The sequence below is a fragment of the Centropristis striata genome, chromosome 16, assembly GCF_030273125.1.
Source record: "Centropristis striata isolate RG_2023a ecotype Rhode Island chromosome 16, C.striata_1.0, whole genome shotgun sequence".
Classification (NCBI taxonomy): Eukaryota; Metazoa; Chordata; class Actinopteri; order Perciformes; family Serranidae; genus Centropristis; species Centropristis striata.
Genome location: NC_081532.1, coordinates 8,588,296 through 8,602,468, shown reverse-complemented (window position 1 = coordinate 8,602,468; position 14,173 = coordinate 8,588,296). Strand labels below are relative to the sequence as shown.

The 14,173-nt window shown below is 40.0% G+C and overlaps 1 protein-coding gene across 5 annotated transcripts in view; it reads left to right on the top strand.

The window, feature by feature from the left end:
- Positions 1-14,173, top strand: part of stxbp5b (syntaxin binding protein 5b (tomosyn)) — a 38,782-nt gene that overhangs the window by 21,120 nt on the left and 3,489 nt on the right. Inside the window, exons 15-28 of one of the 5 annotated variants that reach the window (XM_059352838.1) lie at positions 1,371-1,591; positions 2,100-2,284; positions 2,652-2,777; positions 4,119-4,270; positions 6,169-6,231; positions 6,330-6,386; positions 6,480-6,527; positions 7,560-7,610; positions 8,430-8,543; positions 9,311-9,550; positions 11,960-12,317; positions 12,442-12,607; positions 13,598-13,709; positions 13,939-14,159. In XM_059352838.1, the coding sequence (XP_059208821.1) occupies positions 1,371-1,591; positions 2,100-2,284; positions 2,652-2,777; positions 4,119-4,270; positions 6,169-6,231; positions 6,330-6,386; positions 6,480-6,527; positions 7,560-7,610; positions 8,430-8,543; positions 9,311-9,550; positions 11,960-12,317; positions 12,442-12,607; positions 13,598-13,709; positions 13,939-14,159 (2,114 nt within the window). Of the gene's footprint in view, positions 1-1,370; positions 1,592-2,099; positions 2,285-2,651; positions 2,778-4,118; positions 4,271-4,992; positions 5,077-6,168; positions 6,232-6,329; positions 6,387-6,479; positions 6,528-7,559; positions 7,611-8,429; positions 8,544-9,310; positions 9,551-11,959; positions 12,318-12,441; positions 12,608-13,597; positions 13,710-13,938; positions 14,160-14,173 lie in introns of all 5 variants that reach the window. The other 4 variants (XM_059352842.1, XM_059352839.1, XM_059352840.1 and 1 more) reach the window with 4 other exon arrangements.

Genomic DNA, 14,173 nt, shown 5'->3' with positions numbered 1-14,173 from the left:
AAGGCACCACCAGTCGGTGTTTGCTTTTGGCAGATCAGATTCTGGAGGGTCCCTGCCGGCCATATCCTCCCCTCAGCAGCCTCATCCTGTGCTTCTCTCTGCTGTATTTCTGCCCATAAACTCTGGCTCATGTAAACACCGCTGAATATCTGAGTCAGCCAAAATGCTGTGAAACCTCGTCCATAACATCCTCTGCACTGATGGAAACGTAACTTCTTTGCAATACAAGTGAAGACAGCAAGGAAGATCTGTGTTTGAGCCAGAGAAATCCAAGCTGAAGAAACACTGTGTAGATCTTCTCTCTGGCTTCCAACACTGCCATTTGTAATGGCAGAGCTTTCTCAGTTAGTATAAAATCAACACTGAAATTTACTTCTTTAGTCGGCCACATTTGCCATCTGTATTGATTAGACATGCACATAAAAGGTGGCAAATTTTCCCATTAAGACACAATTGAACAAATGTACTATCACTATGGCCCGAGTACGCTGCGGAACAGCCTGCTGTGCTGTTTAAACATCTATATACACAACAGTGTCATCTGCATAAAAACATTTGTCCACCCTATGACACTGCTTTGAAGAATTGTTTCTTCAAAAGAACTAATCCTATTTGGCTAGGGATGGGAATAATTACTCGATCGATTAATGGTCGTTAAGAAATTTAGTTGATCACATGGAATTTTTAATTGATCCGTGTATTTTTTTATTTAAATTTTATCTATGACTGCGTATCAGTGAACACTCACTGAACTGTAAGACGGCCGTTGGATAAAGCTACAGTTTGCAAACTGAAAGTTCCAATAACTATTATAAATCACAGAAATACAAGAGTATTCATTTGAGCAAAGCTAGCTTACTGTATCAAACCTTGCTAGCATGAATTATGAGTTTTAATTTTATCCAAAACTTATTTAAACACAAAACACATTTAAATATGCAAGATGAAAACTAACCTCATGCCTCTTCGGGGGCTGAAACATAAAACACTGAACTCCTTGACGTTATCTTTACAGTTTAATCTCACGTGAGTTAGTTTAACAATTGACAGGAAGTCAATTTTCGTTCTTTCAAAATAAAAGCATCTGTTATCAAAATAGGCTTTTGCATAGTACGGTATATATCTTTTATTTTGCCCATGTATGCATGCAGTAATTAAAAGATTAATTGATGGTTAACATTATAGTTAATAGAGTTGGCAGGTTTCTTCCAAACGTCCATCCCTAGTAGTGGCACTTAAATGTGCCTGGATCTACTGTGGATTATTGACTTAACACACTGCACTGTGTAATATTGAGTTAATCTACCATTTTTTGAAACTCTTTATCATCAGTATATGTTTCTAACTTCTCTTTCTCACTCTTCTCAAAGTAATGCTTCAAGTGCTGTACAAGCTGAAGACTGCCAAGGTGTTTGAGAGGGCTCGCAGTAAGGATGAGAAGGCAAATACAGATATAGTAGAGGAGGACCCGTTTGCCATCCAGACCTTGTCCTGGTGCCCTGAGAGCAGGATGCTCTGTGTGGCTGGAGTATCTGCCCACGTTATCATCTATAGGTTCAGCAAACAAGAAATCACCACTGAAGTTGTGCAGGTGGGTAAACAATTGTGCAAACTTGCTGAGTGAGTCTAGACAAGAAAAATTAGGGGTCAGAAGGTTCTGGCATAATGTCATCAAAGGAAAAATACAGTCAGGGAAAAAATTATTAGACCACCCTTGTTTTCTTCAGTTTATTGTTCATTTTAATGCCTGGTACAACTAAAAGTACATTTGTTTGGACAAATATAATGGTAACAACAAAAATAGCTCATAAGAGTTTAATTTAGGAGCTGATATCTGGACATTTTCCATGGTTTTCTTGTAATGATTTTGGTTATCAGGAAAAACCATGGAAAATGGCTAGATATCAGCTCCTAAATTAAACTCTTATGAGCTATTTTTGTTGTTATCATTATATTCGTCCAAACAAATGTACCTTTAGTTGTACCAGGCATTAAAATGAACAGAAATTGAAGAAAACAATGGTCTTATATTTTTTTCTGTGACTGTAGATGCATGTATGGTGATGGTCTTTTTGTGACATGTGATCTCTTGCGTTTAGCTTTTGGAGGTGCGAATGCAGAGCGAGTTCGGCGAAGGTGACTCCCCTGATCCAGGAGGGGATCAGACCCCCACCCTGCCCACCCCGGGAGCTTCCTCCAGCCCTCAGGAGAGTGAGCTTCCCTCTCAGCCCTCCACAGGCAGCAACTCCTCCGACGGACCCCGGGACAATATACCATGCCTGCAGTATGAAGATTTATGTTTTCTTGTTCTGTTTTGCGAAAAGGTTAAACAGGGCTCAACCATTTAGTCCATTGTATAAGAGATTGTCACTGAACAGACCCATTTAAGTAAGTGATGTAGTCATTCATTCACTCCTTCCAGTCAACTGCTCAGTCCTTCAGTAAATTTCCACATCAGTACACCAAGGGGAAATAATCCTCTCTATAAAAATATTAAAAATGATGAAAATGTTTTGACAGTAAAAGGGTTGAAGGGGGAATAACAACAATAAAAAATGATGATATTGTCAGTGTGGCTTACCCAAAGGGTGATAATTCATTCCAGTGTAAAGTGCAGCCTGCTGTCTCATCCTGTTGTGTGTTTGATGCAGGGTGCGGAGCTCCCCGCTGAAGCAGTCTCCGGGCTACCAGGTGGAGCTGGTTATCCAGCTGGTGTGGGTGAGCGGGGAGCCACCTCAGCAGATCACCAGCCTGGCTATCAACTCCTCCTACGGCCTGTAAGTCTGTGCAGCCAGCATGCTTAATATTTTGACACGAGATCACATCTTTCTGTGCCCACGCTCGTCTTGAGAGTGGGTGGTTATCCCTGTCCAGCAGCTACTGTATATTTGTGCATCCTGTCACACTCAGAAGGAAGTAACCATTAATATGGTGTAATTGTAAATAAAAGCTGCCTGTATACCATAGTTAAGAGTTAAAGGGACGGATTAGAGTTTTTGTCTGTGCTGTATGAGGTACTTATTCATAGTCAGTGAAGTACCGATACAGAAGCGAAGCATTGTAATGTGGATGGGAACGGCAGCAAAATGTATTTATTGTGTCACTTTGGTGAATCTGAACAAACACTTTAAAAGGACCAAAGTCACACAGTACTACAAGCAGGCTAACTAATCAAGGGCAGCGGTAGAACAGCAACTCTTGTGTTCTGCGAGGTAGAATTACTGTTTTTGTCAAAAGAGTCTGGTGGCTTTAAAGCAAGCATAACGGTTTCTCACCATCAGAAAAAGACTGTCTAACACAGGGGTAGGCAACCTGAGGCTTCGGAGCCACATGTGGCTCTCCAGGCCATCTGCATGCTCTGTGGCTGTGAGAAAAAATATACAAAATGAAATTTCTTTACATTAGAATTTTTAATTTATCATTGGTGTAGGCCTAAAGCTACTTGTATTCTTCAATTGTAAAAATGTATAGCATTAACCTTTTTTTTCACATTTTAGTCTACCTAAATGTGCATCATGGCTCAAAAAAAAGTCTACATCCTGTTGCATTAAGCTCTTAATTGTGTCAACTTCAAGGCTAGTTTTGAGTTTTCCATAACTAGGCTAGCTTTCGATTCCAAATTTTCAGTTGGGTCCTCGCTACATTCTGACAAAATCATATTAATAAATGCTCATTATGTCCTGTTGGTAATGCTGGTAGGCTAATAAAGACTTAGTAGGCCTCACTGTAAAGCTCCAAATTAGGTTTGCAGCTCCATTCCAACATTTTTTGACTGTTACTGGCCAACAATGGCTCTTTTGTTAGTAAAGGTTGCTAATCCCTGGTCTAACAGAAAGGTGAAGCAGTGAAAATGTTACATAGTTTAAACTTAAACAGATATTTTTAAGTGGCTAAAACTAATTTTGCTGCTGCCCCGTCCACAGCATTACATTGCTTAGTTTCTGTGCTGCTACTCCTGCCTGCTTCTCCAAACTCTGGGCGTACTGATTTCCATCTCCTGTAGATAATGCACTGACCTCATACAGCCCTGTTTCAAAAAATCAGAACTATTCCTTTAAGAGCAAAAATAGCCTGTGATTTCTAAATCCACCGTGTCCCTCACCCCTCCTGTGTTTCAGTGTGGTGTTTGGAAACAGTAATGGTCTGGCTGTTGTGGACTACCTCCAGAAAACTCTGCTCCTCAACATGGGCACCTCAGAGCTTTACAGCCCATCTGACCCCTACCAGAGGCAGCCTCGCTCTCCGCGTAAAGCACGACAGCCCTCTGGAGGTGAGCTTCACCCTGACTATAATATCCCTGTGCCTTATTTCTCTGTTAAACACTCCCTTTAAGTAAGAAAGCACTGATTAACTCTGAAATAAATTCTTTACATTTCTGTTACTTATCTTATATTCCTTTTAGTTGCTAAAGCAATCTAAACAATTACAATGTGAGCAGCTCTGGCTGTTAGAGGCGGGTTAGTGAGGCACGGCTGACACTTGGCAGCAGCCTCGACTTCGCACCATGAGCACCGCCCCCTGCAGTAGCTCCTGTCCCTCAACAGGGGGCATCACTGACAGATTCGCCATCTGTTCATTTGGACAGACCAAAGACAGAGTGAATGCTGTATCAGTGCTGCAGAAGCATTTGTTTTTTTATTCCTTTTTATGATAAAACAATACATAATTTATCTTTGGTATCTTGTTGTAGCCTCAGTGTTTCTATCATGTCTTTGACTGTAGTTTTTTGTTTGTACTCATTCATTTCAGTCTCAGTGGCCTGGTGCCGGATTCAACACTCTTTTATTTGGCTTCTCTGCCATCAAAAGGCAATTTTAATGTCTGCAAACTGCAAGAATGTTATCTTATTTGATATCTTTTACTATTTAATTTCAATTTAAAATCCAGCAGCAAGCCTCTGAGACCTTCTTTCTTTTCTTTTGCTCTTATGATGTCCAGTCGTTTTCTGTTTCACGCTTTTTACTGTTGGTCTCTCTCTGTGATTTGGTAAAGAGATTCCAACTGTGACGTCTTGCATGTCCAGACTTTCTAACTTGTATTCTGAGTCTGTGAAAAAACTACGTTCTTCTCACTTCAGTAAGTCATGTTGTGTCAGAGTTTCCTTTCCTCCCTAATGTGTCGTTTCCCTCCTCTAAGCCTTCCCTTTTTCTCATAAAGATGCACTCATAGATTTTGATATAGCACCCTCAAAGCCCCAAAGCTCTCTATCGACTTTTTAAAAACATCAGCAGTGAGCTGGGAGGAAACTTCCAAACTTAAGGGCGCTTTAACAAAATCAGGTTGTGTATCTTTAAACCCTGCTGCGTATTTTACTAGACAAACAACACCGACACCCTGAGTCAACAGATTTGTACTAGATTTGTGAAGTGAACTCAAGTGTGGCTTACACTGTTAGGTAGCTGCCCCTGCCTTTGCTCAAATAGGTGACCCTTTATTATTTTCACTAGAGATGCACCGATCGACCGGCTTGGGCAATTTTCAGCTGATTCCACCATGACCGGTTTACCTGGATTCTCGCATTATCAAATCCGCAAATTTGCAAATCGCAAAAGATTGCAAATTTATTTTGTCAGGCTCCAAGTAACACGTTTGAGTCGAACAGCTGGAGGTTCTGACCAATGAGCGTCCTGGCAGGTTTAGGTGTGTGTGATGACATGGATTCGTTCTAAAATACAATGGGGCGGCTCCTGAAGAGATAAGTGTAGATTACAAACACAACTCTCTATCTCTAACAAACAGTTTGAAAATTGCAATAACAATTATAAAACACACAGAAATACAGTATTAATTTGAGCAAAACTAGCTTGCATAGCTAGCATGAATTACTAGGTTTAATTTGATCCAAAACTTATTTAAACTTCTCTACTTTTTTATTTGGGAAAGTTGTTTGAGAGTGTGGAAAGATTCTGTAACCTGGAGCAGTTATTTGACAGTCTGCATTTTATTATTAACATATGTATGAATTTTCCATTTAGGAAAAGTTAATCGATTATTGTTGAAAGAAAAACCAAACTCAGCAAAAATCTTAATCAGCCAAGAAAATTGCCATCGGTGCATCTCTAATTTTCACCACATGTACTATAGGAAGTGGCATAGCTTTATTAAGACTTGCTGAGAGTATCTGGGACTGATTCTGCTGCTTAATTACAACCTTTGTGGCTCCCACAGCAACCTGTGATTCAAACGACGGGTGCAACACCTCAGAGGACCGCTGCAAATCACCGACTTCAGGTAAGACTCCCTCAAGTCTGATTCCTTCACACTTAAAGCAGATCCTTTATTTTTCTTTCGAAATTCATCTTTTTCAAATGCTGACATTTGTCACGTAGGATCTACCTCACCATGCAATTCTGATGATGAACGGAAACAGAAGTTCATAGAGAAGGGTACTGTATTGTTTACAGCTGCATGTCCCCTAAGATTGAACGTTTAAAAATGGCTGCAGTTGTCTGATTTGTCTTTTTGAACCTTATTTCCAGTGAAGTTCAAAAGCAGACGCTTTTCCAAGACGGTTGCCAATGACTTTGGTAGTGTATCATCCAGACGTATTCTTTCTGATCACTCACTCTTCCTCTCTGAATGACAGCGTTCTAACCACACTGTGCCTTAATCCTGCGTCAATCTGTGCATCTTGTGCCAATGAAAGAAACCAGTGCATTCAAGAAACCGATTTTTACTAATCATACGGTTTGGGGGTTTTCATAGTTGATTTATCAAATGACTCAGGACTCTTTTATTAAATGCATGACAGGACGTCTTTTGAATTTCAGGCGTCAGATTTTCTATGCAGATTTTTGTCAAAATGCTGTTGCTTCTCTGGATTTAAAATATTATGCAAAATTGGCATTTTTTTTTTTTGAACAATTCAAAAGCATAGAAAATCTGCCTAATGCCTTATTCTTTACAATACTAATGTCTAACCGTGTCACTTACATGTTTAAGTGAATTTTTTGTCTTCAATTGGAGTCTTACTGTGCGTGTTTCTGATTCCAGGGCTTCAATTCAGTGTTAACTGTTTGGCTACCCACTGATTTTTCCTCCTCCTACTCTCTTTGCATAACTATGTTCACTGAATTGCAATTATTTCATTTCTTGACTGCCTCTTGCTTTGTTTGACATTGCAGGCCCTTTGGTTGTCTGCGATGCCTCTCAGCATCATTTGTATTCTCAGGGTGTCTCTAAGGGTGGTTATAGACTGCAACAGGCAACTTTTGGGATTTTACACTTTACATTGCCAAAACTTTTTGTTGCAAGTAACAAAGTTAAAAAGCACCAACTTGTGCTTGTTATGGAATGAGAATATTCCTCTTTGCATATTAGTCTTTTGGCTCACAGTAAGAGTCGTCCCATGTGTCCACAACAGTTGTCCTTCAGTTTGTATCACCACTCTTAAGAATGACTCAAAATCATAATTTTTCCTCCTCACTGATTTGCACAGTAAAGTCACAGATTGCTCAAATGAAAATTACGAAATCTTCAATTATAATTAATTTAAATCTATCTAATTTCTAGCCGTCAGTGTTTCCTCATACAATATGAGTATTTGTTTCTGTTTACAGCCAAGATGTCACGGAAAATTAGCTCGTCTGGCGAGCAAAAGTCAGATCTGGGTAAGCCAAAACTACTGAATTTTAGCTTCTTAGAACCTTTTTATTGACCCTCTGAACCCTTCATTTTTTTCCACTGTTTTCTGCTTTTTTCACTGCACTTCCTGAAAACAGCACAATCATTCCTAAAAGAAGGGAGAGAGCTCAAAAAATTTAATTTCTTTGATAATTAATTTTATAAAAATTTGAAGAAAAAAAATTTTTTTTCCAAGTGGCCATAAGTGGATACTGGAAATACTGAATGCTTGCTATACATTTTGAACCATTTATATTTTTTACAACCTTTGTGTAAACAGCTGCAGATCAATTGAAGTTCTGCGGAATTTTTGTCACATGGCTGTTGGTCTCAGCATAGTTATTTATGGCTTCCCTATTTCACTGAGCAGTGTATGATTAAAAAAAAATATATATATATATATATATATATATATATATATATATATATATATATATATATATTTTTTACAGGATCTGGTTTGTGCAAATGTTTTTTTTTGTTTGTTTTTCTTTTAATATTAAATGAGACATAGAATTAAATTATTTTGATGAAATATCACTTAAGCTTTTATTTTTCCTGATGAAAGCATTTGTTACACGGATTGGAAATTTGAAAAATGCTGTCATTTTTTTATTTTTTTTTAACGAAACATGCCTTTTAACCCAGCCGTGGGGTTGTGGGGTTCAGAGGGTTAAATCAACAGCTGTTAAATGCTAATGTCACAGAACTGTTTATTGTGTCATAGCTGGTTTATATGTAAGACTTGTGTTGAGATGTAATATTGTAAGTTGAAACGAACACTTTGTCTCTGTTTGCACTGGAAGCAATTCACCGATGGCGCTCTTTCACGAGTAAGCGTGTTTGTTGTATGAACGAAGGCAAAGCAGCGGCCAGGATGAAGGAGGCCTTCTATAGAACAAATTCAGTCCCCATCTACAGTGAGTGGACCAGCCACGGTCTGACTTGGGCTGAAGTGGGATAACTGGTACTAACCCCCACCACCTGCTGGGGCTTTTGTTCTGTCTTGGTTGACATGCCACTAATCTCCTCACTATGGTTGTTTCCTTCTTTTTTGAGGAAGCTTCACTGACTTGACTGCACTCAGTGTTAAAAATCTTGCTTTTCTTGTTTACAGTTTTTCCTCGTGAAGAACACACATGACGGGCGGTGTGTCTAGCCTTCCCCTCTGTGTCACAGATCTTTGTGTTTCTACTGGGATCCCTCATTAGCTTTTTAAAGAGGGTAAAAGCTTGTGTTTCAGCTGCCGTCAGCGCAGTAATGAGGCATGAATAATTCTTGCTTCTTAAATACCAGTTCTTCCTTGGGAGTCCCTGTAGTACTACATGCATATCTTACGCATTTTTTTTTCACATTGAGAATGTTGTTGTTGTCAGTTTAATTGCAAAAAAGAACATTTGGGGAACATTTAAAGGAAATGAATCCTTTGATATAAGCTGAGCAAGAGCATCTCAATGTCAAAAAGCTTTTTGGTGAGAACAAGTCAGTTCTGGGTCACTGTGAAGACGAGAATGTGCTCCACCAAACGTACAGCAGCAGAACGGCACTAACATGTGTTTTGGTCCAGTGGATTTTACGCCATTAACATTTCCTGTTGGCACCGAGGAGTCTTGAACTGTTTACCTTTTTCACTTCACACAAATCATTTCCTCATTCTCTGCTTTCTGTGCTCACTCCTGCTGTCCAGATACCAAGGATAACTCATTCACCCGCTCACGTAGTTCAAGTGTAACCAGCATAGACAGGGAATCCCGAGAGGCCATCTCCTCCTTTCACTTCTGTGAGAGTTTCCCCAAGAAGAACGACAACCTAATGAGCCCCTGTCTGCTGGTGGGAACCACCCAGGGCACCGTGATGATGGTGGCCCTCAGCCTGCCGCCTGGTGGCGACCAGAGGCTGCAGCAACCAGTCGGCATCTCCTCCTGTGGTAAGAAGCTGAACTGAACTACATGTCGTTCACCAGGCAGGATTAGAAGTTATTCAGAGTTTTAAAAGTAAATTAATAAAAGACATTCGGTAAAACAAGTAATGTTGACTATAAACATATATATACACACTAGGCCTGGGCGATATGGACCAAAAGTCATATCCCGATATATTTAGGCTGAATATCGATAAACGATATATATCCCGATATTTTTATTGCAAAGTGAGAGCAAATGTTCAGTCAAAGTCAAATATGACATGTCACAAGTAGTTTTATTGAAACTGTTTATTCAAGTGAACATAAATACTGTATAACAACAGGAGTACCTTTTTAAAAAAAAAAAAAAAAATCAAAGCTCCATAAAGTGCACATATAAACAAAAAATATTTTAAATAAAAATAGCCTATGAAATACAATAGACCAATCTCTTTCTGAGATATATATATTAGGGTTGTCAAAAGTATTGATACTCAAAAAAGTATCAATACTAAAACGTTGTATCCGGATACAATACTCATTTTCAAAAGTATCGAGTATCTGAAGCTCATTTCATAGTTGCAGTTTCTTTTTGCACAACTGTTTTTTTATTATAAATATTTAACTTGTGGTTCTGTTCATTTTTTCTTAATATTTTTTATTGCAATATATCGCCCAGCCCTAATACACACACAGTAAAGTCGGCAAACATCAAAGCAGAAAGGCAGCAGATTAGACAGTGAAGAAAAACAGGTGGAGCAAAGATAACTTTAACTTGCATGTTATTATTAGTCAGTGTAAATCAACCTCCACAAGTAATAAGCCAATACTGTATCAATATGCCGTTTAAACAAGCATAAACATGTAAAGAAATATTTCACTCTGCTCGAGCTGACCACACTCTCATTCACTGTTTTACACAAGCACAGCTCTCGCTTGGCTAATGTTCACGGGTTCTGCATGTGACTTGGGACACAAAAACGATATTAACCCATCAATGACCTCTTTTGTTAAGCCGTCTGAACTGAAACAGTACTGGGGCCTACTGTGTCTCTTACAGTCGTCTGCAATAGAGTCGTCTCTACGAGCCCCTTTACAGCCCCTTACAGACGTGAGCTTGGTGCAACAGGCATTACAATAACACAATATAATGTAGATAATAGCAATTCTGCTTTGTCCATTACTTTTATAACCTCTTAATGACCTTTTCTGGCCTCCATAGTTGAAATGCCTTGTTGATTTCTTGCACTGTGAATAGTTTAGATTTCGTAGGGAAGTGGTGGAACATAGATTCAGTAGGAAATTGTGGTCATATAAAACTGTGAGGAGTTTTCCTTCCACAATGTATGGGCCAAAAGTTTCAGTTCCAGTTATATTCAGTAGCCAACCCACACTATTTTCGGATGTAGAGCAGTATATTGGGGGCTGTTTCAGTGTAGGTGTGGAGCATTTTTAAACTAAAACCTGAAACTTTGGGCTTAAAATGCATTGTACAGTCATCATGTACTGTGCCTTTTGATAATACAAAACACATACGCATATCAGCAACATTGCATGATTCATAAAAATAATCATCTTTATTGTCCACTAATGTGGGAATTTGTCTCTAGATTTGTACAATAAATAGCACAACATGCACAGTACAGACAACAAAGCCGACATGGTTCTCGAGTGGATGGTATTTATGAATTTAGCATTGTTGTAAGGTTATTGCATTTGTTATGAAAGGCTATTAGTAAATGTTCTTGGTATTTTATGTTACATCTGCTTTTTATAAATGGAGCCCAGTTGTTTCTGCTCTTTCCCAAACATTTTTCTGGCCTTGTTTGTAATCCTGGACAGTCTATCTTTGTGATTGCCCTCCACGTTCCCATTACATGTACGCATATTAAAGGTTTAAACAGTTTCAACAAGAATACTGCAAAATATTCTTGCTCATATCATATATATTCGATTGCCAGTTAAGTTACAAGTGCTGCTTTACAAGTGTTTTATATTGGCTATAAAACTTGTCCATTTTAAACTTTTAACATGAACTAAAAATTGGGTTTAAAATGATCAAACCAATATTTTTTTTTATGTTTTCTAAAAAGAAAAGTGATAGATGATGCCAGTTTTAAGATCATTTTATCACACCAAAAATGTGTGAAGACCTCTCACTAACCTCAAATGCAAATAAGCAGGAGCACAGCACAGAAAGAACACTTTGAAGATTGGGTGGCCAGTGGAAGTGGTTTTATTTATTTCCCAGCACAGTTACTGTCCAGATGTTCCAAATCAAAAAAACATCCAACTTCCCACGCCCCACTGTCCTCCTGTTGACCTTGAATTAAGGATTGTAGCACAGAGTCAAAATGTGCTTGATGTTTTGTGGTAATTTTAAGGTTGTCTCTGATCTAAATGAAAACAATACCTCTGGGATGCTCTCTTCAGGCACTATGGTCGAACTCAAAGGAGGCATTCTGACTATGGCCCTGTTGGACGCCGCTGGAGCTCTGCTGCCCCCTTCCTACGAGCCATGGTATGACCCAAACGCCTCAGATGAGGAGAAGGAGAAGAGCCGGAGGCGCAGGCCGGCCTCCCCTCCCTCGTCACAAGAAGGTCAAGATTCCCAGTTCGCTGTTCTGTGTTCGGAGAAACAAGCCAAGGTGGTGGCCATGCCCTCTCAAACCCGCATCTACAAACACAACATCACAGAGACGTCCTTCGTGCTGCGGGCTGATGTTGTGCAGATTGCCGGAGCTAACTGCATCGCCTGTTTCTGTGCTAACGGCCATATCATGACTCTGAGGTATCACCTCTAGTTGCATTTGACTCTACTTTTAACATATTTGATTTAATCATAATAACTACATTTGTGTCGAAAAAATCTTAAAGTAACAATGTGGTGTGAAATAATGTTTGTGTCATCACAGTTTACCCAGTCTACGGCCTCTGCTGGATGTCAACTACCTGCCGCTGACAGACATGCGGATAGCCAGAACGTTCTGCTTCTCCAACCTGGGTCAGGCCCTGTACCTCACCTCCCCCACCGAGATCCAGAGGATCACCTACAGCCAGGAGACCTGCGACAACCGGCAGGTCAGATATTCTTAATTAATTGTGTATGTGAAGTCACAAAAAAGGTAACGCTTAAAATGTATTATTGCGGGGCCGGAAAAAACATGATCTGATACCCTGATACTGTGGCCTGAACACCAAACGAATCTCCTGAGCACATTCCTGAGTCCGGTCACTCTCCCATTAAAACTGATTTTCAGCCATTGAGTCTGATAGGATGAATGACGTCCAACGCAACTCCAAAAACTTAGATCAAACTGTCAAATTAAGCAGCACTGACATTGTCTATTTCTCGTCGCAAATGTTTTCATTTGTTTACTGCCATGTTTGTCTTTCTTCAAAATTCAATTCATAATCCAAATTACTTATAATTATAATTACTTATTTATCCCAGAGGGGAAATTCAGTTAGCTCTTGAAGAGTTAGACAGCCTGATGGCTGTAGGGGCGAAGGATCTTTTGAATCTCTCCGTCCTGCAACAGAGAGAGAGGAGCCGTCCACTGCTGTTTTTTTGGTCCATAAAGGTTTTGTGTAGCGGATGATCCGGGTATTTCAGGATGGCCTCGAACATGTTGACAGGTCATCTCTCCACCACCTCCTCCAGTGTGTCCAACCTGGCTCCAACCACAGAACCAGCTCTTTCTTTTATGCTGCCTCCCCAGCAGACTGCAGCATAAAACAACACACTACCACCACAGACTGATAAAACATCTGCAGCATCTTACTACAGATGTCTAGAGATCTGAGCTTCCTTAAGAACAAGCTTTTTGTAGAGAGCGTCTGTGTTAAGGGACCAGTCCAACTTATTATTCAGGTATACACCTAGATACTTATTTGAAAACAAACTAAGCACCACCGCCAATCTGCATGTGTATTACATACTTTTATGTCCCGTATCGTCACCTGAAATGGCATGCTATATATAAAATGTGAGCTACTTTACAGGTGAGTCTATATTTCTACAGGTCGTACAGATTTAAATAGATGTGCTGGTGTTTATGTGTTCCTCAGGAGATGCTCAGTGAGTTGTTTACCCCTGTGGAGACGCCAGAGGCTCCAAACAGAGGTTTCTTCAAAGGCCTGTTTGGAGGAGGAGCGCAGTCTCTGGACAGGGAGGACCTCTGTGAGTACACACTGGCTGACTATCAAATCAGGATTCTCTTTCATCATACATTGTATATTTTGTATAATTCTGATCATTTTTAATGTCAGCGGCTGACCAAAGCCACGAGTTAGAGATATTTTTGGTGACTTTTCCATTACAGGGCAGTTTCCTTCACCACCTTTTGATTTGACTTCAAACACAGAATGTGTGACCACCTTTAATCTATTTCTCTTTTTGTCTTTGCTAGTTGGTGAAACGGTTGCTGGTAAGGCCTCCCGTAGCCTGGCTCAGCACATCCCTGGCCCAGGGGGCATGGAGGGCATGAAGGGTGCAGCGTCTGGCGTTGTGGGAGATCTGGCCCGAGCCCGGATAGCTCTGGACGAGAGGGGGCAGAAACTGGGCGAGCTGGAGGACAGAACGGCAGCCATGATGGCCAGCGCAGAGTCCTTTTCCAAACACGCTCATGATGTACGCACTTGTCA